This window comes from Pipistrellus hanaki (genome assembly GCF_964339955.1).
Source record: "Pipistrellus hanaki genome assembly, chromosome: 17".
Classification (NCBI taxonomy): Eukaryota; Metazoa; Chordata; class Mammalia; order Chiroptera; family Vespertilionidae; genus Pipistrellus; species Pipistrellus hanaki.
Window position 1 is genome coordinate 17726801 of NC_140519.1, and position 24075 is coordinate 17750875.

Genomic DNA, 24075 nt, shown 5'->3' on the forward strand with positions numbered 1-24075 from the left:
AATATATATTAAGGCAGGAAAGAATACTCCATTATATATATTTAGAATCTTTCTATAAGTAGTTAAAATAAATTATTTTATTTTTGAAGTGGTAACCTTCATTTATCTTAAAATTCATGAAGTTGCCTATCACTATTGATAAATAATATAAGTATTAAACAGTAATTCTGAAAAAACAATAGTATGTACACTAACACATTATGGTGAGCACTTTATATGCATTATTTCTGTTACCTCATTGAAAACCTAATAAGGGAAAACAAGATCAATGATTTAGAGAAGAAAAGCCATGTCTTCCAAGAATATCCATGACATCTTATTAATTTTTGTAAAAGGGGGAAAAAAAACATCATAAAGCATATCCCATTTTATAAATATGTGAATATGCATATGTCTGTCAGGACTTATAAAATTCAACTAACACTGAATTTCAAAAGAATAATAATGGTTATTTATGGGTGGTATGGTTATAAGAAAAATCCTTTGGAAAGTCTGTACTCTATATTTCCTACGATAAACATGAGTTTTTTCTAATCATAGGCAGATAGATACGACACACAAGCATAGGATTGTCTTTCTCTTAGTTTTGATACCATATCCTAACAGTGTTTGATTATAAATGGTGTTGAATTAACTCATAGTCCCTGAAATTCTTAGGGCTGACCATAGAGGAATGCAATTCTTTGTTATCAAGTCTTCTATTAGTTTTTTGTTTTGTTTTGTTTTTTTTCATTTGTTTTTTTTTTTTTTCACTCATAGTCAGACTCAACCCAAATTAGACCAGGAAAATTTAGGCATTAAAATGAAATTATTATTTCTGCTGAAGCTACATGATTCAAGTAAGCAAGCATTTTGTCATCATAAGCAATGTCGTTTTCCCCATCATTTAAAGGCCAATCTTAGTGATGTTGGTGAGGTTTCAATATTCCAAGCAATGAGAAGCTTAATGTTAGACATTTGCTTAGTTAAATTTTCTATTTTATTCATCTATACATAATTTTTTTAAATACCACACAAATCATACAACTTACTCCCTTGGCTTTGTGCTCACAAGAACTCTTAGAGGTTTTCTGCTGTTTAAGCAGGATTTCAGGAAGCAATCCACTTCACTGAAAGGTCTCATGAAAACTAGGTCACCGTTAATAGCAAAAATCTTTTTTCCAACTTCCATGCCAGCCATCTATGAGAAAAATAAAAAAAAAATTATATTTTAATAAGGGAACTATTTATTTCCCAGAATTAGAATCTGAAAAGGTCTAGAACTTATAGATTTTGACATTTTAACACATCTGCAATGTTTTTATACAATTTCACAAAATAAAACTGTGGGAGAAGTGACAGAATTATTCTTTCTGACCTAGTTTTAAATTTGATCACCCGTCTTTACCTCCCTCCATGACTTAACATTGTACGCCTCCTGTGATCCTTTCTTCTGCTCTATTTTATAGTCCTTTTTTTTTTTTTTTTTTTTTTTTTTTTTTACCTTTTTAACTATAGTCAAACCCCAGGTTAATTTTTTCTACTGCATTTTCCATGGATATCCAATTAACTCAGAGTTTCAACCTCAACATAGACATCAATGACAACCAAATATGCATCATGAGCCTGAGAAAGGATAGGAGAGAAATGGAAGTGGAAAACAGTATGGAATTTTCTCAAAAAATTAAAAACAGAACTGCCATTTGATCCAGGAATCCCACTTCTGGGAATATATCCTAACATTCCCTAAACACCAATCAGAAAGAATATATACACCCCTATATTCATAGCAATGTTTCATGAGGATAGGAAATGTTGTCTATTTTGTTCGTTGCTATATTCCCAGAACCCAGAACACTGCCTGGCAATCAGTAAGTACCAAATGGATATTTGTGAATGAATGAAGTAATAAGTCATCAGGAGATTTCTTGGTTTAAAAGGCTGGTGAGATGAGAGAACATCAATCAGCATTCACCCAATGAGAAAATAGGTCAAAGTGTGTACTTTACTGATGGAAGTTGTATTTATATGACAGTCAACAGAGATAGGAAAATAGAAGACACAGCCCTTGAATTAATGGACGAACCATCTGACATGCATAACAGTCCCACCCTACGTAGTCCCCACAGGGTTCTGGGCTAGAATCCTGGAACAGGAAAGACCCAGGGGCATAGAATGAGCCATTTGGCCTTCCAGGAGCTCAAGTTCACAGCTGTAGATATTTCCAATACCTCCCCACAACACCTGAATACCCAGATGTGACCCCTCTCATAGATCCCGGGAGTATTCAGACACATTATTTTCAATAGGATACTAGAAGACTGATTTCAAATAGTTTAGAAATTTTATATTTATATGTCATGAGCAACAACTTAAAATAATAATGCTAATTTACATTACCTCAGCATTAGACCCCTTTTCTACCAACTTAATTATTGGAACTTTATTTTTGTCTTCTAACCCAAAACCATAGCTGCCTTCATTGGATTTAATCTGAAATGTAAAATAATAACATTATTAATAAAGCAAGTAGGAAAAGAATTTTTAAGTCAAACAAAATTAAGTAATATGCATCAAACATGTTTATGTAATCTCCTGCTAATATCTCATCAAGAAGAAAACTTATATAACATATTAATAAACTTACCAATAATGATTTAGCTATAACATTTTCCACAACTTTTAAGTCGTGTTTCATAAGTCGATGTTTCATGTTGGATCCTTCCATTTCCTCATCCGCAAAAAAACGGAAAAGTAGAGGCTCATCTTTGAATTCACTTTTTTCAAGGACTAATGAAACAGAGATTCAAATTGTTTCCATTAATCACAAAATCAAATTCTTTGCCCAAAGTGACAGACATTCAGTAAAGTAATAGCTGTACCATGACCTCAATTTTATACTCCTAGAACAAGTTACACTCACTAATATCCATAATATTTTTCCACTTCTTTCTACAATTTTGAGTCAATGTTTCTTTTAAATTTCTGTTACCTAAAGGATTTTGAATTTTTAATATTTTGTCAATGTTAACTTTTTTTATACTTAACCAAGTCTTTCACTTTCCAGATTAAAACCTAAATTTAAGTAAAAGATTATGTTGAATAAAAAATGTATACAATCCAAATGTAGAAAACTACAGTGTTTTGAATTTGTAGTTACCATTTTAAGTATGATTTTAATATCCTGCACAATTCTGGGAAAATACAAATGAATTAAGTGTTGTTTTTATGTTGTGAACAATTTCCATTGTGCTCACTGTTCTAACACTTGAAACCAGAAATATGTCTTCTGGGTGAAATGTGATTTTAGTTTCCATTAATTCTTAGCTCATTTCTGTTTCAAAGCAATACTCTCAAATAACCTTATTTATGCAAAGCCCAGTTTTTTCTCTTTCGTCTGAACATTAATATATTCCCCCAAATCCCTAAGATTCCTGGATACAAGAATTATGTTTTGTAAGCTTTTTAAAAAAATAAGGCTTAGTATCCATAGAACGAATTTGTATTCAGCAAGATCCTGACAGCAGTCAAATGTGGTAAAAGAGAAATCTTTTTAATTTCCATTAATCTCTCAGTAGTACCTTGAAGAGTTCTTCGTTGGGACAGGATGATTCATTGAGCCGGGGAGCTAAAGGGGAGGCAGTGTCCCCACAGCACAGTAGAAATTTAAGGCTTTATGATGAGACAGACATGATTTAAATTCCAGGTTTGAGATTGAACCTACGTGTAACTTTGGACAAATTACCTACACTCTTTGAACTTCAATTTCCTCATTAAACCTTCATGATATTGTACAAAACTAAAATGAGGTCATAAATGTAAATAACTGGACATATAGTAAGAAATAAAAAATGATAGCTATTTTATTATTTTTACAGAGTCCCTAATAATAATTATTGACTGGATGTATGCATGTATTAATCTTTGGATGAGAGACTGGCTGGCAATGTGAGTTAACAAGTAAAATATTGACCACAGATTAAAAAGTAACACAGTCACAGCTGACAATAGAAATGAGAATATAAGAAAGATCGAGTTAGGTCTTGTCTACATGACATAAGCAGTTCTCAAAACACACAGGGTGTTTTGCTACTGTCTTCCTTCCCAGAATAGTCTGTCTAAAAGAAGTGAGAGAAAAAGACATCAGGAAGGCCACATATGCATTGATTTGATTGTGCTTTACTGACAAAGACTTGTGTAGGAGAAATGTTTGTTATAACTCAGGATTTAAAAATTAGTGTTGAGATCCAATGACTGCTTGTTTCTAGCTTGATATTATAGTTTTAATTCCATATAAAGATGCCATTTCTTCCATTCAATTGTTTGCTTTTCAAGGATTGATAAGTCTATTATCACACCTTTCACAGTGCTCTAGAGATAGTGGAATGTAATGGAATTCTCAAAGGATATACAATATCCAAGGATGCTCTCAAAATTGCTAACTTTTGCTTTCTTTTTTATAAAAAGGTAACAATATTCTGAAACTAATTGGCAAATGGGTATCAAATATTTGGCAAGTGCTATTAAATAATGTATATAAGCACATATATTGACAAATATTTGAAAAGTACTATCAAATGCATTTTTATAAGCATACATATGTACATATATATAACAATAAAAAAGATCATTTGGGGTTATGGAATTTCTAAGATGGTATGAATAGAGAGGGAAAACTAAGTCTCATTATTTTTATAAATTTAAGGGGAATGAAGTCATCAAACAAGAAAGAAAATCAATCTTTAATTAGTTGCCAAAAAATAGATTTCTCTAAGATATTTATAATTTTGTTCTGAGATAAGTTTGAAAGTATTTTTATAAAAAGAACAAGAAATACTTAATAATGTATACTTTCATTTAATCATTTTAATATATACTAGCATTAAAAACCCATAAATTTGATCTGAAATAGTTTCAAAGGAGCATATGAGCTTTTTTGTTTGTTTGTTTCAAACTTCTAAACTCAATTCCTTGCTCTTCTGGAATCAGTTAGGGCAGTGGTCGGCAAACCATGGCTCGCGAGCCACATGCAGCTCTTTGTGGTTCTTCCACAAAATACCACAGCCTGGGCGAGTCTATTTTGAAGAAGTGGCATTAGAAGAAGTTTAAGTTTAAAAAATTTGACTCTCAAAAGAAATTTCCATTGTTGTACTGTTGATATTTGGCTTTACTGACTAATGAGTTTGGAGACCACTGAGTTAAGATCTAGAAAAATAGAAGACTATTATAGTCATGGCAACTGGGAGATAATGCAGGTGTGGTGACCCAACATGGACACATGGCAAGGCCTAGACAGTCTTGCTGGTTCATTTCTAAATTACCTCACTGGAACACTGGGATGTTCCCAGCATCCTAACAAAAACAAAACAATGAAATATATCTGTAAGCTTCCAGAATAAAAATTCCTACCATGGTGCATAAATCCATTGTCACAAAGCCCAACAGCAAATATCATTGCCTCTTCTCTGGTGCGACAATCCCCCTGTTAACCAAAAAGCACTGTACAGGTTAATAGGCAACCTAAGTCCTGTATGTTTACTACATTTGATATTCGCAGCACTGGCCTGACAAAGCCACTCATATATTATGGTTTCCGTTGCTTTCAAAGCCCACACTATACCTAATTGCTATAAAACATTCACTTGATAATGAAAACATCTTTTGACCTTCAATGAAAAACAAAGATTTAACATTTCTAGAAAAAAACTATACTTTATTAAGTATGAAAACATATAACTAATATTGATTGCTACCAAAATGAGTCCTTTCTCTTATTTCTTCAATCTTGTATCCCAACTATGCATCCAGTAAATAGCCTATATATTGAAATCACACTAAAAAAAAAAAATCTCAGCTATCATTTCCCCTCCATCAAATGGCCTTGCTCTTTAAAAACTCTAATATGTACTAATCTAGGGTGACTTGGAGTAAACTTTTTGGCTGAGACAACAAATGCAAGCTTCTTTTTCAATATAACTGAAACCCCCCACCCCCATAAAAAAAAGCTCAGTGCAACCTCTTGTCCAGGTTTTGAGCAATTTATTTTATCCTTCTAATGCTCACACTTAAAAAGTAAAAATGGCAAAATAAAAACAAATAAAATTATAACTAACTTCCTGGGTCAGAACTTCAAATATTTATTCAGCACCAGCTTTTACTTTAAAATAAATATTCTTTGGTTTTCTCACATATCCAACATATAGTATAAAATCTTGTGACTTCTATAACATTAAAGTTCCTATGTGAAATTCCAACTCTGATATCAAGTACAGAACCAAGTCCAATGACACACATTGACCCCAGTGTTAGAAAAGGCTCTAAACCCATTGTGTGTGTAAATTAGGGTTTTACCTAAAGGTTGCATTAATCTAAAAATCTTAACTTTAAGTAGAATAAATTTTAGTGTAATAAAATATAAAAATAAGTGGTCTTGAATAATCTAGAAATTAATATTAATAATAAAAACTCTAAAGTTGTATGTGTACAAATTAATCAAATGTGATTAAACCTTAATGTTTGAAACCAAAATAAACATATTTATGACTGAATATCAAGTATTATACAGTTGTAACAGGAAGTGGGCCACTTTCTTTAATAACAAAAAAGTAAAACTGTTTATGACACTGACTCAAAGACCCAAACATAATGACAACTTTAAATCAAGCAGTATCCTCTCCCCAAAATAGTACATTCTGTCAAAGTGGATATCACTTTTTTTAGCCTTTTCTTTAATGAAGGGAAAATATTTGCTCCTTCATTAGTTGACCTACTATGATAAAACATTTAAGTAAGTTTATATTTGAATGTCTATTATGATGGGTGACATGACCTGATTAGCACATGTCCTTTTCCTAGCTGGCACATTCTAAGCAGAATAAAAACCACCACAACAAATTTTGTACTTTCCTATTTAAAGTATGGTTATTAAATCTCATAGTATCAAAGTTCAATTATTACTTAAAAGAGAATAGGCATAGGAAGATTATAATAACTTGCTAGGACTAATAAACAGATACTTTAAAACAAGTTCATGAACAAAACATGCAACATTTTAGTATATGTCCATTGCTTTTTTTCTGTGATATTCATATTATACTTCATTTTTTAATCCAATTATCTCATCTAATTATTTAAAAATAGGAACATCTTCTTGAAAGACAATGTTGCACAAAAGTTAAGCCTGAAGATTTTGAACTCAAATAGATTGTCTAGCCTTAAATCCTAACTCTGCTTCATATTAGCTGTATGAATCGGTCAAGTTATTTCGCCGTGCTTCATGTGAAGGCGGAGATTTTTTTTTTAAAAATGTACCTCAATCACATGCTCAAATTTACATCAACAGTGAATGTAACTGAGCAACTTCTGTTTATTTACCTGTGCAATTAACCAGTCTATCAGTTTGTTGGCCATGACTACAGATTTGTAGGTCCTTAAATGGTAATCTTTATCTCTACAGAGAAAAAGAAACAAAAAACATTAAGGAAAGAGATGAGTAAGAAACACTTCAATATGTGCATTTACTCAATGCAATCGGAATCAACTGTCCACATTATGTGTAAATAAGAGACGTTTACAAGGTCTGCACACACCTGTAAACTCCTTCATCAGCTCATACCAACGGAAGAAACCCACAATGATACCAAAACAGGACATTTATCCTTTCACATTTTCTCATATCCAAATATTGGGTCGGCAGCTAAGTAATTGCGGGTTTCACACATATATGCTTCAGTTGAATTTTTAGGTTTGCAGACGTAGTACAAATGTAAAACACATTTTGTTATTTGATAGTTGGCTATTCAGCTGTTAATCAGTAAAAAAAGTTTTTTGATCTGTTTTATAGTTTTCGTTTGGCGTTCGTTGAAAAATGGAAAATCAAAAGGAACATTTTCGTCATATTTTGCTTTTTTATTTCCGCAAAGGGAAAACGCATCGCAAGCTCATAAAAAGTTATGTGCTGTTTATGGTGACGAAGCCTTAAAAGAACGGCAGTGTCAAAATTGGTTTGCCAAATTTCGTTCTGGTGATTTTTCACTCAAAGATGAAAAACGCTCTGTTCGTCCAGTTGAAGTTGATGACGCCCTAATCAAAGCAATAATCAATTCAGACTGTCACAATACAACACGTGAGATTGCAGAGAAGCTTCATGTATCACATACATGCATTGAAAATCACTTAAAACAACTTGGCTATGTTCAAAAACTCGATACATGGGTTCCTCACGAACTGAAAGAATCACAGTTAACGCAACGCATTAGCAGCTGCGATTTGCTAAAGAAACGTAATGAAAATGATCCATTTTTAAAACGACTGATAACTGGCGATGAAAAATGGGTTGCTTACAACAATATCAAGTGGAAAAGATCGTGGAGCAGGCCAGGTGAACCAACTCAAACAACATCAAAAGCTGATATTCATCAAAAGAAGGTTTTGTTATCAGTTTGGTGGGATTACAAAGGAATTGTCTACTTTGAACTCTTACCACCCAACCGAACGATCAATTCTGATGTCTACATTGAACAACTAACGAAATTAAACAATGCAGTCGAAGAAAAGCGGCCCTAATTGACAAATCGAAAAGGTCTTGTATTCCATCATGACAATGCAAGGCCACACACATCTTTGGTCACTCGGCAAAAATTAATGGAGCTTGGTTGGGATGTTTTGCCACATCCACCATATAGTCCTGACCTTGCACCATCTGATTACTTTTTGTTTCGATCTTTACAAAACTCCTTGAATGGTAAAAATTTCAATAATGATGATGATGTCAAATCGTACCTGATTCAGTTTTTTGCTAATAAAAACCAGAAGTTTTTTGAACGTGGGATTATGATGCTGCCTGAAATATGGCAAAAGGTCATTGATCAAAATGGGCAATACATTACAGAATAAAGTTATTTAGTTCCATGAAAAAATTGTCTTTGATTTTCTTTAAAAAATCCGCAATTACTTAGTTGCCGACCCAATAGATTATTACTGCTATATCACCTGGTATTAATTTAGCTAGACTTAAAATATCTTGTTAATAAAAGAATAATAAAGTGGAATTTTTTCCATTTAAATCAGGAAAGATTATACAAAACATCTTAAAAAGCAGAGAAGAAAGCAGTCACTGAATTCCCACTCTGACTTCTCTGGGCAGGCTGGACTTGCTCTAAAGGAGTGCTCATTTGGCTCAGCTGACCCGGTAGACTGTAGGCCTACCCAAGGTGAATGCACTGAGAACCATGTCATACATTTTGTCACAGTGACACCACATCCCCAGGGAACAAAGGTAGTCAACTGTCTCCATGTCAGACTTCTTTCCATAGACTTCCCAGATCTGAGAAACCATTCATATTTCAACTAGTTACCGCCAAAATGCTCGTGATCAGAATGAGGCCCCAAAGGCAAAAATCTATAATGCGTTGAGTTTGCAGGTCTGGATCAAAAGGGAGTGAGAGCCCTGGCCATGTATCTCGGTTGGAGCGTCATCCTGATGTACCAAAGTTGTGGGTTTGATCTCTAAGCTGGGGCGCAGGCAAAAGTGAACCAATGAATGCATAAATAAGCGGAACAAGGTTGATATTTCTCTCGCCCTCTCAAATCAATAAATAAAATTTTAAAAAGAGAAAGTGACAGTCTTTTCAAAACATCAAAAGATCCAAATTGTAAACAACTTGAAGTGATGAACAATTACTAACTATATTGAGTTCTCTAGCCTCTGCAGGGATTTACAATGAACATTTGCATCATTTTATCCACTTTCAAAAAGAGCTCCCTGAAATATGGTTGAAATTTCTGATATTTCAATAATAAATGTATTAGATTAGCCAGTAATCAACCATCTTAAAATAAATCTCTTTATTGATACTTCACCACCCATTTCATCTTGGTGCCCATAAGCATTATTTAGGAAGGAAAAAATATATTTCCTATAGACCACAGTGAGCCTGTGGGTTCTTCACCCAAATAATTGTTCTTTTCACAAGCTGAGTTCACACATGTTAAAAGAATGGTTATTATACATCCCATCTGTTTTATGGGGTTTTTCTCCCATAAATATGCCCTTGACAGCTCATGAAAAATTGTCATTTCTAGCCAAAGAATAATTCCTTCTTATCAGCTGCTATCAACTATAACTTTCTCAATAAGAAATTCCATATGTCTAAAATATATTTTCAGAACCTATATTCTCACATACAAACTCTACATCTATATAGGTGAGATGAAAAAAAAAATGGCTATCATTGTTTTCTATTAATTTAGCAGTAAAATAAAAATAAGTATGCACTTGCTATAGAGTGAAGCAAACATCTTTTAATATTAAGTTATCCAAAACATTTACAGGGTGTCTGTGCCACAGCATCAACAAATATTGGTTCTTTTTCCTCTTTTTACTGTGTGAAGCCTGCCTGGGCAAGGGGACAGGGCACATTCAGGAGTAATGGGTGAGATCCTGCTTCTCTCCAGAATATGCACTGTGTTCTCTGTGGAACATTAGAGAGCATTCCAAGTCACTTAAACAGCAACTCCTGAAAGGTTTTTATTTTTAATTAGGTTCTGCATTTCCTTGGAATGGGAAATCAGAATGAAGACTAGAAACAATGTACATCAAACATTTGGATTCTATAACCACAATTGAAAAGCCTCTTTATCCATTTTGGAAATAGTACATCCATATTTTTTGTGTGAAAAATATGTTTAAATCAACCAAGTGCGAATGATATCTGGCCATTTGAAATCTGCTTACCATCATATTACATTCTATCAGTTAGTGTATATTACATTTACCATAATACTGCTGGATGATCTCCAATTTTAATCATAACACAAAACTCAAAGTTTTCTGCTTTCTTTCTAAAGAGATAAACTGAAAATTAATCCTAATTTCTCTTAAAAGTAAAAAACATATCTCTTTATAAGGAAAAGCACAGTGGAGAACAAAACTATCAAATTATACTTATTAACTCCCAAATGATTCTTAATTTTCAAGTATAAAATATTTTATTCGAATAAAAGACCATTAGAAGGAAATATTGTGAAACAAAATACACATCCAACATTGGATTACACAATTTAATTTAAAAATTAATATACAAGTAATCACAATGGTAAATGTTTATAATAAACAATATTTCCAAATCCTCTTCTAGTTAACTATTGTTTATTAAATATTAACTGAATATGGATTGTTTCATTATAAACTCTGTAATTTACTATACATTAATGGCAAATAATTATAGAAATCAGAATAAAAGGAGTGGAAGAAACTGTATTTTGAGCCTCAGAAAATTTAGGAATATTTTAAAATAAATTATTACTTAAAAGTAAAATTTTCACTTTTGGAAAAAATAAAACAACAAGTTGCAGGTGAATATTTAACTAATATGCAACATAAATGTTCCCATATAAGTTGCCCAGAACTTAAAACCAGACTCACCTTATCACTGGAGTAAATAAGCTATGAAGACGGCAATATAATCTTACACCCTATTGTAAAATAAAGATATGTCAAAAACAAGTAAGAGCACTAAAACGACATACCAATGGCATTCTGAAATAAATGTATTTATTTATTCACTGCTGACATTCTAGAATCAATACATCTCAACCAATACAAAAGTTATTCAAATGTTACATTACAATGTAACATATATACTGTCAGTCATAAAAATAATGACTTAAACCATTAAAAGTAGAACTGTGAAATAAGCCAGTCAATGAAAGAAAAGCACCACATGTTCTTACTCATTTATGGATAATAAAGAACATTATAAGCCAATGAACAAAAAGATAAATACAGAGACAGTAAAGCATCAAACAGATTGTCAAATTACAGTGGGGAGGGTAGAGAGATATGGGGGAGATAAGAGATCAACCGAAGGACTTGTGTGCATGCATATAAGCAAAACCAATGGACGCAAAACTCTGGGGAAGGAGGGCATGTATAGGGGGGAGGGACAATGGTAAGATATGTACATATATAATACCTTAATTTAAAAAATAAATAAAAATAAATAAAAAATAAAAAAATAAAACATTTGACACTCAAGAAAAAAAGTAGAACTGTGCTATGAATTTGTCATACACATGTGACATATACATACAGAAAGGGTTTTTTAATTATTTTTCTTAAAATACAAAATATCAAAATATAATGTGCCCTGGCCAGTGTGGCTCAGTTGATTGTCATCCCATGAGCCAAAAGGTTGTCAGTTCAATTCCTGGTCAGGGCACATGCCCAGGTTGGGGGTTTGATCCCCTGTTCTGAGTACGTGAGGCAACTGCTCAATGTTTTTCCCTCCCGTTGATGTTTCTTTCTCCCTCTCCCTTCCTCTCTCTCTCAAAAGCAATAAAAACCTATTTTTTTAAAAGATATAATGTAAACAGAAAATCATCATCAGCAACATCATTTTACTGGTTCATTGTATATCAATATAAATTTTGTCAAACATATAAAAAATGGCATAACATTAATTTTAAATATTTGTATTGTTTTAATTTATTCATGTACCATGACCACTTATTGCTACTTATAAAATAGCTTTCAATAACCTTCTGAATGATGTAATTGCATTACTTCCCTTTAGAACGAGATAAGAGAATGAAAAAAAAGATTTAACATTAGAATTCTTGAAATAGCAATAAGAAATTGAGAGTATTGCTATATGAATGTCATTTAAAAACTTCCAATACCAGAAGAATATTTTAAGTCTCTCAAAAGCATTTAAAAATATGACATGAATTCTGCTATCGATAGAAGGTAGTAAAAGCTGTTACCTTTGAAATCACATCCTGCATCTCATTTCTTGGATAAAACGTTCCGTCATCATAGCGAAATCTATATAACATTTGTTCTGGTTTGAATTGATGTTTATCAGTAACTAAGAACATAAAAACAAAATATGAAAATACTAAAAATCTAAAGAGCATCAGCTAAAAACAAATACATTTACGAAATCCATATTTCCCAAATACTGAAACTTTAATTTTATCTAAAGCTTTTGTTTTCCTAAATAGTAATACAATTCTAGTATTTGATATTCATAAGTAAGATTCATAAGATTTGGTTATATAATACATTTACCAGCCTATGTAATATATATAATATAATACATTTAAGAGATAATATGCAAATGGTCATCATGCCCTCATGTCATCACAATCCATCACCAGAAGGCTGTATGCATGTGGAGCCATGGAGGCAGGTCCCAGCAGCTCTGGCGAGGCCAGGGGTTTCCTTGAGGCCAGGCACCCCTGAGGCCCTGCCCCCTCCTAGGGCACTGGGCCAGGGGACCTGAGGCCATGGCCCCCACCCTGGTGCTGGGGCCGGAGGACCTGAGACCATGCCTCCAGCCCAGTCACCAAACATTAGTCTGTGTCCCCCACTCAGGGGGGTTTGACAGGGGTGGGGCCGGCCAGGTCTTGGTGTCACCCAATGGGGGTGGGGCTGGCCAGACACTCCTATTATAGAGAAAGGGCAAATAGCAATATTAAAATATTTCCTCCAATTAATTCCCTTTTAACATGCACGAAGTATACCAGGCCACTAGTTTCCATATAATGACTTAAGAACTAAGTTGAGATTAGCAACATTTAGCTAGCATATTATATGTAGTGGTGTGTATTTACCCACAAAAGTGTAATATGCTAATTAAACCAGATGTCCTTCCAGACATCCTTCCAGATGACCACCTGGACAAAGCCACAGCTGCGAGGGAAGCCCGAGTCCCAGGTGCCTGCCAGCAGCCAGGGGGAAGCCTGGGTTCCGGGTGCCAGAGGGAAGCTGGTACCAGCAGCCGGAGGAAGTCCTACTCTTGCACAAATTTTGTGCACTGGGCCTCTAGTATTTACATAAATATACTAGCCTGTGTTTTCTATTTCTTTTTTTAAATATATTTTATTGATTTTGTACAGAGAGGAAGGGAGAGAGATAGAAAGCTAGAAACATCGATGAGAGAGTCATCGATCAGCTGCTTCTTGCATACTCCCTACTGGGAATATGCCCGCAACCAAGGTACATGCCCTTGACCGGAATCGAACCCGGGTCCCTTCAGTCTCCAAGCCGACGCTCTATCCATTGAGCCAAACCGGTCTCGGCATCTATTTCTTTATAGTACCACAAAATCAAGCAAAATGTTCCATTCAAAGAGAAGATATTCCAATTAGTGAATTGTGCTTTGAGTCTCAGTCCTAGAAGTGAATGTTAACATTTATCTGTTTTATCCCACAGTGATCAAGCCAAGACCACCCATACATCAGTCTTGAACATTTACCCTGTGTTTAGATCTTGAGAGCAGATTACATAATTTCAATACACAACTGATTCCAAGATTGTCATGGCTTTCTTACACTGAAAAATACTTTTCTATTCATGTCACTTAATTTTTTTTTTATATGAAATTAAGACTCAAATTCTCTTTTTTCTCGAAGTTATTTTAAGGACAAATTTTTTAAATGACTGTTCTATAAAAAAAGAAAAACTTCAAATTAAAGCTCAGAATTTGCATGTAAATAATTGTGTTTTTTATGTATTTTTATTGATTTCAGAGAGGAAAGAAGAGGGAAGGGAAAGAGATATAGAAACATCAATGATAAAAGAGAATCATTGATTGGCTGCCTTCTGCACACCCTTTATAGGGGATCAAACCCGCAACCCAGGAATGTGCCCTTGACGGGAATCGAACCTGGGACCCTTCATTAACTAATTTTGGTGAATACAGAGAAAAAGCCAAAAGGTTTGTAAAACACACACACACATGCATGTGTGAATTTTCAGCTATTTTACCCTAAGCTAGCCAAACCACATGTGTGGTTTATGGCCATAAAAGTGGGAAAGAACTGCTATCCCAAATAAAGACAGACAGCACAGCTTTTTGGAATCCTCCTTCCAAAATAAGCCTCCCAAATAAAATATAAAAAGTATTTTGGAAAAAAAAATTGAGATAAATATTGGAAATCCAATAGTGTCTTTAAAGATCACTCACTTATTTCTCCTACACAATCTACCTATTCCCATTTTTATCCCTAAAGATTCACTGAAATAAATCATTGTCTTGATATTCCAAAATTCAATGAAATATTGGGCCCAAATGTCTCTTGTCACAATAGAACAAGTGGTGCTTTAACCTCTTCAAAATGGAGTGCTAACCACAGGCAAACGCCTGTGACTTTGAGAATTACTCTTCGGTTAATCTGAAACTCTTAGCTGTTGCCTGGGAGAAACAGTGAACAGTCCTACATTCAAACCTAAACCCTCAACTTCTTGAACATGGAAAAGGGGTTTATTAGCTGATGAGGTCAGGTCATCTTGTGAGAAAGGCTGTGCCATCTTTTCAACTAGTGTGTGACGTCACCAGGGTACACTGGTAAATGGGAGAAGGAGATCTGATTTGTAGCATTTGCCAAGTTCCCGTGGTATTTATAAATCCTCCCACAACGACCAACTGCAAGCTACTGAAACAAAGTCACTGAACACAGACTTAGATGTGCGCTGACACATTGTATTGAGGAGTTCCATCACATAGAAATAATAGATATAAGCCGGGACCGGTTTGGCTCAATGGATAGAGCGTCGGCTTGGGGACTGAAGGGTCCCGGGTTCGATTCCGGTCAAGGGCATGTACCTTGGTTGCGGGCATGTCCCCAGTGGGGGGTGTGCGAGAGGCAGCTGATCGATGACTCTCTCTCATCGATGTTTCTGGCTCTCTATCTCTCTCCCTTCCTCTCTGTGCAAAATCAATAAAATATATATATTTTTTTAAAAGAAATAATAGATATAAGTAACACTAAGAGCACAGTTAACAGGAAAACAGTAAAATAATTAGGAAGTGATGAGTTCTAAGAACATATCACCTTTGTTTATAATGTATGTAGTTAAATGTTTCTAGAACTTAAATTTTAATAGTAGTTGTGTTTAACAATCACCTTGCAATTTTTTAAAAATTTAATTACCAGCTCTCTTAAGCTTGTACAGGCAACTTCATTACACCAGTGGATATAACACTGGAGGTCTCTGAATTCTCACATTAGCATTTACAATGTAAATACTAGTGCCAGACAAGACTAATATTATCAGCACATCACAGAGAAAGCAAATGCACTTCAACCCCTGAACTCCTGGTGTAGAGGAGATAAACAGATTAGGAGTGAAATTCTCCCATTCTGATATCCCTTTCAAACAAAAATACTTATGTTGTTGTTGTGTGTTTTTTTTTTCTTGTTTTGTTTTTTCTTTTTAGAGAGAGAGAAAGGAATTCCAGATGATTCCTATCTAGATAGGCAGTGGTACAGGTATGTGGTATCAGTGGCCCCAGCATTGTAGGGAAAATTTGGGAGGATCTAATTTGTTTTCAACCCACTCCAAGTAAGAAACAAAATCAACATCAAAATACTATAGCCAAATATTCATATTTATTCATAATTCCCTGCCTTTTTCTCCTCTCCCACATTTCACATTAGACATTCTCCAAGCTTTTATTTTTAGTCTTGTTATCATTGTTCTCTTGTATTTTGTTTCACTTGTCGTTTCCTATTACTGATTTGAGCAATCTGATGACTCTGTAGAAATATTCCCAAATCTGTCTCTTACTCTCTCTACACTGAGCTTCACACACACACATGTTCAACCTTTGCTGGACACTTCCACACAGATGTCTCACATCCACCCACAGCAAATCTTTATTTTCTCCCCAACCTGTTCCTCCTCCTGATTAGCTCTTTCTGACATCCAAATAGAAAGCTCAGAACAATCTGATTTCACTCTTCATTCTTCATCCCCCTCCTCCAGTTACCAAATATGCTGTTTCAGCTTCACAGAATCTCTGCAATGGGCCACTCTCATCATGCCCACGGATACAGCCCTGGCAATGCCTGTCCTTTCACTACTGCGGATGGAATGCCCTCCCACCCCAATCCATGGGGCACTCTGCAGTCTCCAATCTGTCTGCTCCAGGCTCCCCCCTGCCTGTGGTCACTCTAAGACCAAGTCTGGTCACTCCTTCACTTAAAAGTGTCCATCAGCTAAGATGACCAGATTTTAACATTGGTAAAGCGGGACACCATTGACCAGGGGTGGGATGGGGTTCTTGATTAAAAATGTGGTTTATATGGAGCAACAAAAATTTTCATAGAATGCAAAAATAGTATTGTAATATATTTTTTTTAATTTCAACATAATTACAATTTACAAATATAATAAATAAATAAAATTATGTATAGTATTATTTTATTATTTGGTATATTTCTCATTTGAATGAATCCTAACAACTGATCAACAATGCGAACTTTGATAAGCAGTTCTCGATAATCAGTTCTCAACAATTATTTATTATTAAAGTTTAACATTATAACATTAACAAAAATAATATAAAACTCATATCCTGGCTAAATAGCCACACGGCCACCTTACTACTCTTTCTAGTTCTTATTACTCTCTCTAGTTTTCTCCTTTAGGTATCTTTAGAATTTGTTGTATACTCTTTAGTCCATATATTCCCTTCCCGTTCTCCAGCCATTCCCTAGCTTGTAATGCATTCTTTCCAAAAATGGGTACTTTTTTATAACGCTGCGGGATGCAGGACAAATTGTTAAAAATTGGGACTGTCCTCCCAAAAGTGGGACGTCTGGTCACCTTACTATCAGCTTCTTACCTCAAGAATCAATCAGAGACACTACAGCCTGGGAGTTAAAATCTTCTGAGTCAGGTGTTAGCCCACCTTTCTCACTGCAACCCCCACCCCAGTCTATGCATTATGGAAGTATGCTGTCTTACCACATGAGACTGTGCCATTTCCTGAAGAGGCCACCTTGAACTTCTGCTCCTAGCCTGAGTGCCATGTAATATTGCAAAGGCTGGAATGTCCTTCTGCCCTTTGTCGCCGGTGGAATACTACTCATTCTACAAGGCCCAACATTAACCCCCTCCCTCATGAAGCATTCCTAAATACTCTAGTTAGAGCTCATCATCCCTTTCTGCACAATCCCACAACACTTACCTGCACTTCTGATTCTTGCCTGTGGTGTAGTTGCTCATTGTAAAGTTAGCAAGTACAGCACCATAAACTTTCACTCCCTAAAACATGGTTCTTACATATATTAGCTATTCAAAATGTTGAAAAAACATAAGCACCTTATAACTTGGAGAATTATTATAGAGTAAACTAATCAGTGGAGCTAACATAACATACAATCTATGAATGAACAGGATAAATACAAAAATTACTAAAATCATTACCATGATGTATAATTCCATTTTCTAATAATGCTTGACCCAGGTGAACACCTTCTTCGGGCCTGTGAATCTCTCCGATTTCCAACAGCCACGACACAAACTCACTGCAGCAGAAATCCAAGGAAAAGATTAACTAGTTAATTTCTCCCCCAGGAAGTCTATCTGTGCACGCATTCATCAATCAGCTATGCAAGGTGCCTCAAAATAGAAGGGACTATTTTTAGCATATTTCAGCATCCACTTTTCATATCCATAAAGCTCAGTTATTTAAACTGAACTTTTCTGGACAACCCATGTCCATACATTCAGACTTCCCTACACTAGCCTATATAATAAATGCCTAATATGCAAACTGTCCCCTCAAGGATTCGATGGGGAGCTCGACTGCTCACTAAGGTGTGCGCTGACCACCAGTGGGTGGTGCGGAATATGGCAGGTGTTTGGCAATGTGGCTCTGGCATCGGGCAGCACTGGAGGTGCTGCTGGCTTCGATGGGCCCCAGTGAGAGCAGGACCGTGGCAGGATGGGTGAGTGGGTGGTATCAGGCTGAGGTAAGTGCAAGTAGGGGCCCAATTGCCCTGCCAGTTGCCCCACAGATGGAGGGGAAGCCACCTGGCTTCCAGGCGCTTAGGTAGCTGGGCGAGGGGGGGTGAGGGGAGGCAGCCCTGATCCATCTCCCTGCAGGCGTGATGGTAGAGCAGGTGAGGGGTGGCACCAGGCCAGAGCAGGGTATCAGGCAGGGCTGCGAGGCTGAGAGCCTGGGTGTGTGAGCTAGGACCCAATTTCCACAAGCCACTCCGAGGGACCACACCTGTGCACGAATTTGTGCACTGGGCCTCTAGTACTTAATAACTACTTAACTTGTCGAGACTTCTAATAAACACAAAGGGAAAAACAATTATAAGGTTACTACCTACATAAAGGCAAATATGGGACTAAAGAGTATACAACAGATTCTAAAGATACCTAAAGGAGAGAACTAGAGAGAGTAATAAGAACTAGAAAGAGTAGTAAGATATAAACTCCTTTTTAAAATTTTTCAAGCCACAATCATACTCATGGGGATGTAAAGTATAGGGAATATAGTCAATAATATTGCAATAACTATGTGTGGTGCCAGCTGGGTACTGGTAATAGTGGGGGTCCAGGCACAGAGAATCAGTGGATGGGAAATTCCAAGAGGGCAAACAAAACAAAACTCATGGTATGGCAGACAGAATCTGAAGATACCCACCCACCCCCATCAAGAATCCCACCCCTTCCTTTTATTTTATTTTTTTTATCACATCCTAATGTAGGTAATGCTGGTAGATACTGCATATGTAATTAACATCCCAAGTCAGCTGACCTTAAAATATGGAAATCAACCACAGGGCCTGAGCCAATCACTTGAGCCCTTTGAGTCCTTGGAAGCAGAGACCGGTGGCCCAAGAGGAAGTGAGGAAGATGAAAAGTCCATGAGGAAGATGCCACTGCTGCCTCTGAAGGCAGAGACTGCTTCAGGGGAATTCAAGCAGCTTCTACCTAAGGGCCGCCCTGGCCTAGAGCCAACAGGAGGTGGAACCTCATTCTAAAACCCAGGAATCTGCCACCAACCTGAATGAGCCTGGAAGTGAATGCCTCCAGGGTTTCAAGATAAGAGCCCCACCCAGCCCACACCTTAATTTTGGCCTTAAGCCGAAAACCCTGTATTGTTGGCCAGAATTAGGAACTAATAAATGGGTATTGTTTCAAGCCACTAGGTATGAGGATAATTTGTTTTGCAGCAATGAAAACTTAATACATAACAAGAGACACGGAATAGTTTTATTATTCTTTCCCCAAATTTTAAAATTATTTTGTCAATTCATTGGTGTCTCTACACAGTCATCTATCTGTAAGGAATCCTCCAGCGCAAAACCCTCTCCCGAGCGCAGAGGCTGTGGCTGTGAAAGGCCACAAAGGACTAGGGCTCTCATCTTTCACCATCCCTGGAGGGAATGAGGGGCCCCATGCTTTGCAGAAAGGAAGAGTGATGTTTTGTAACACTTAGAAAAGAGACCATCAGCTCAATAGTAAATTTTTAAAGGCCCTGTGGTATCATTAAAAGAACACTAATGACAGAGACATTTTACAATAAAAATTTTACCAAGCATAGCATATGGTATAAAAATCTAACATTTGACATTTTACGTAAACTAATGAATATATTTGAGAAGGGCTTTACTTTTTTTCTCAGAGGTCAGAGAGGCAAAGCTATGAAACCTGTGGGGAAATGGCTTCTCTATTTATTTCAAAACCAAAAGCAACACGAATGGCTAAAGAACAAACAGCCAAGGAACGTGGAATTCTAAATACGATGTCTAGTCTAACAAGCACATTTTAAGGCAGAACAAGTTGTCAGAAGAGTGCTTTTTATTCTCCTATTAGGTAAGCACCACCCGACAGAAAGAAAATAAAAGAAGGTGAAATACAGTCCAACAACATAGACTGATGAACAAGAACAGACCCAGAGATAAGGAGCCATGGGTCAGATTGTTGGATCTCAGAGGGAGGGTGGGGATAAAAGGGAGAGATCAACCAAAGGACTTGTGTGTGCACATATGAGCCTAACCAGTGGTCAAGGACAATAGGGGGGTGAGGGCATGCGTGGGAGTGGGGTGGGGGGATTGGAATGGGGAGTTGAGGACAAATATGTGATACCTTAATCAATAACAAAATTAATTAAAAAATAATAATAAAATAAATGAGCTATGGTAAAAATAAATAAATAAAAAGATCGTGTTCTTCACAATAAGATAGCCTGGATTCGGGTCCAGGTCCTGCTTCTAATAGCTGTGTGATGCTGGATTAGTAAGCGCAGCTCTCTAAACCGCAGGTTTTTCCTTGTAACACAGAAATAATGTCGTCCTCACAGTGCTGACACAAGATGAAATGAGCCAAAAGGTCAGAAACCCAGCCCAGTGCCTGGCACGTGGAGCACTTATTAAATGTCAGAGATGGAAGAGGACGTTGAAAAGGCTAGAATGTAGCTAAAGCATGATTTCACATTCTGACGTCACCAGACTCCTCGTGGCGTCAAATTCAAATGAGGGAAAAGAACAAAATTCTAGTACTGTTAGGAATCGGGAGCACGGACCGAAAGGGGATGCTGTGATTAATCTAACGGAGACTAACTCTGCAGGGTAATTTGATCATAAGCTCCTAACTGGGCAGGTCATGGGGGACACGAGAGGGAGTGTGGCAAAGGCCACGATTAACACAGCGAACGCTTCCTACGTCTCCTATGGACCAGGCACCCTGGGGGAATTCTCTGCCTATCACTGCATCTCAGGAGCACCACCGCCCCAGGAGAGCTGGTGGGTAAAGGGTTAACAAAACCCGCCTCCTTCAGTAAGGACAAGTGTGACCCTGGGTTAGCCTGCTGGCTCTGCTTCCCTAGAAACCTGCTGAAGGCAGGGCATCGGCCACATTAAGAGGCAGCAACTGCTTCTGGAGAAAAGGACCCCGGTGGCTGATGTCATACTCACAAAACCTAAGGAAAAGCCAGAATTTGGAGTGACTCTCCTGTCAGTAGGCATGCCCCTGGGGGGGACGTTGGAAGTTATGTCCATGAGGCTGTTAATAGAAACAGTGTCTTCCTTGCAATATGGACCCTCTAAGCCAAGGTGGGTTCACATTTGCTCTTTCTCTTGCACAAGATCCAGCTGCCGGGGCGCTGGGGACACTAGCAATAACAAGGCTGCTGGCAGCCACGTGGCCACGCTGAGGGCCACGCCCACTGAAGAGGAGGCTCTGCGCTGCCCTCCCTGCAAGCACAGGCTCCTGGCCCATATTCTTCTAATAGGGAAGGGGGGTAGGAGGGAGGAAAGGTGTGGCCCATGGCGATTTAGGGTGTCTGCAGAGCTAATCAATTCATAAGACAGTCTGGTAGGTAGTACAGGTAAGCACTATGACAATCTCCATTTTTAGAGAGGAAAGAGAAATTTAACTTCTCCAAATCTCATGACCAGCTCTGAATGGAGAGAACCTGACCGTGAAGTCTGGGCTTTGAATACTACTCCAATCTACTTTTATGGCCTGACTTTAACATCCACTAGCTGTATGAGCTAGCTGTTAAACTCTCTGATTCCTCATTTCTGATCTTTATAAAATATAAGTATGTATTTGAGGATTAGAAATAATGTACAGAAGGAATCCAGCCCAGAGCCTGGCCTCCCGATAGGTACCCGAGACACTGCCCTTCCCTTTGGCTCTGCCGGCTTAACCCCGCAGGGATTCCCCACACACAGCTGTCTGCAACCACCCCGAGGACACACACAGTCCACCCATGTAAATGCCCAGGCGACTTCCCTGCCTCTTGCTCTGTGCCTGCCCCTCACATGACCCACTTTTTCATACTCTTCATCAATTGCTCTTCATCTTGAACCTGCCTGTCAAAGTAAAATTAACTGGTAGTCGCCCTCACCAGTTTGACTTAGTGGATAGAGCATTGGCCTATGGACTGAAGGGTCCTGAGTTGGATTCCACTCGAGGGCATATGCCTGGGCTGCAGGCTCAATTCCTAGTGGGGACGTGCAAGAGGCAGCTGATCAAAGATTCTCTCTCATCACTGATATCCCCATATCTCTCTCCCTCTCTCTCTCTCTCTCTCTCTCTCTCTCTCTGTCTCTGTCTTTCCTCTCTGAAATCAATAAGATATATTTAAACTTAATTAATTAATTAGCTGGTAGCTTACACTGTGTTTCTTCAGTTCTCTAGCCTTCTCTGACTTTCATGTCACTTTCACTGGTTAGACATAAAGATTGAGAACTTGGCCATGTAGAAGTCGAAGTTGATCTGGTGGGAATAGACGGCCCAGGCAAGGAATCTAGTTTAGAGGAGGCCAGTGCCAAAGCAGAATCCTCTGTACCCATGCCCTTGCCAGTCTGTCCGCTCCAGGCAGATCCACCTGCAGACATAGCCTCTGCATGTGAGAGGGCAGGGCGGGGCGAGGATGAGCTCCCAACTCCGCCCCGCAGGGCGGAGTTATCCCTAGCCCTCAACCAACCAATCAGGGTTAGCCGAGGCAGTGACATCACCACGGACCGGAGTAAAACCCCTGGACTGGGAGAAGTTCGCTCTCTTCCGCCATGCTGCAGGCGTGGGTGGGAGGAGCCCATGCTAGCATGGTGAAGGCTCTTTTGTTTATTGCATCGGACTCGGCTCCCTGGTGGTCCTTGGGGATCACGAAGTCTGGGCGTAACAATGCACAGCCTCATAGTATATCAGAAATTAATAAATCATGAATGAATAGATAAATGTCTTACATTTTCATGGTTCCCAGTTCTACATCCATTCCCTCATCCCACTATAGGCCAGAAAATGTTGATAATAAAGAAATTTTCAAAATGCTTAGAATATTTTTTAAAGAGAAACAAATAGTGTTAACACATTAGATAATGAAAATATTATATATATATATATATATATATATATATATATATATATATACACACATGCACCTAGACCACCAACCTTACCTTCCAAGAAAGCATTTAGGGAACGTAGTCAGTTTTCTTTTTCTGTCTTTGATCAGATTTCCTTGTTTGCACATCATTTTATAGAGTTTCTCACCCTGTTCAGAGATCATTACCCAGGTGTCTTGCTCCATTCCTAATTTTAAACCTATCAAAAAATGGAACAAAGGACAGGTAATGGAAAAAGTCTCTTTATTCACGCATGCCTTTATTAAACAACCTTTCATTGCATGCCTGCCATGTCCTGGGGCTGTGGGTAAGAGCTCTGTACTACAGGGGCCTGGTGGTCAGGAGATACAAGGAGACAATAGAGGTAAGAAGCCCAGGGCCATTGGCACCTTTGTGCAAGCTCTGCCTCAAAGATACATGCTTGGCCAGTGG

The 24075-nt window shown here is 37.3% G+C and overlaps 1 protein-coding gene across 1 annotated transcript in view; it reads right to left on the bottom strand.

The window, feature by feature from the left end:
* Positions 1-24075, bottom strand: part of PREX2 (phosphatidylinositol-3,4,5-trisphosphate dependent Rac exchange factor 2) — a 209633-nt gene that overhangs the window by 101751 nt on the left and 83807 nt on the right. The window contains exons 10-18 of the mRNA XM_084864341.1: positions 23698-23842; positions 18200-18300; positions 12745-12848; positions 11405-11454; positions 7354-7429; positions 5389-5461; positions 2627-2769; positions 2380-2472; positions 1032-1180 (exon numbers count right to left, since the gene is read on the bottom strand). Coding sequence (XP_084720467.1) covers positions 1032-1180; positions 2380-2472; positions 2627-2769; positions 5389-5461; positions 7354-7429; positions 11405-11454; positions 12745-12848; positions 18200-18300; positions 23698-23842 — 934 coding nt within the window. The remainder of the gene's footprint in view (positions 1-1031; positions 1181-2379; positions 2473-2626; positions 2770-5388; positions 5462-7353; positions 7430-11404; positions 11455-12744; positions 12849-18199; positions 18301-23697; positions 23843-24075) is intronic.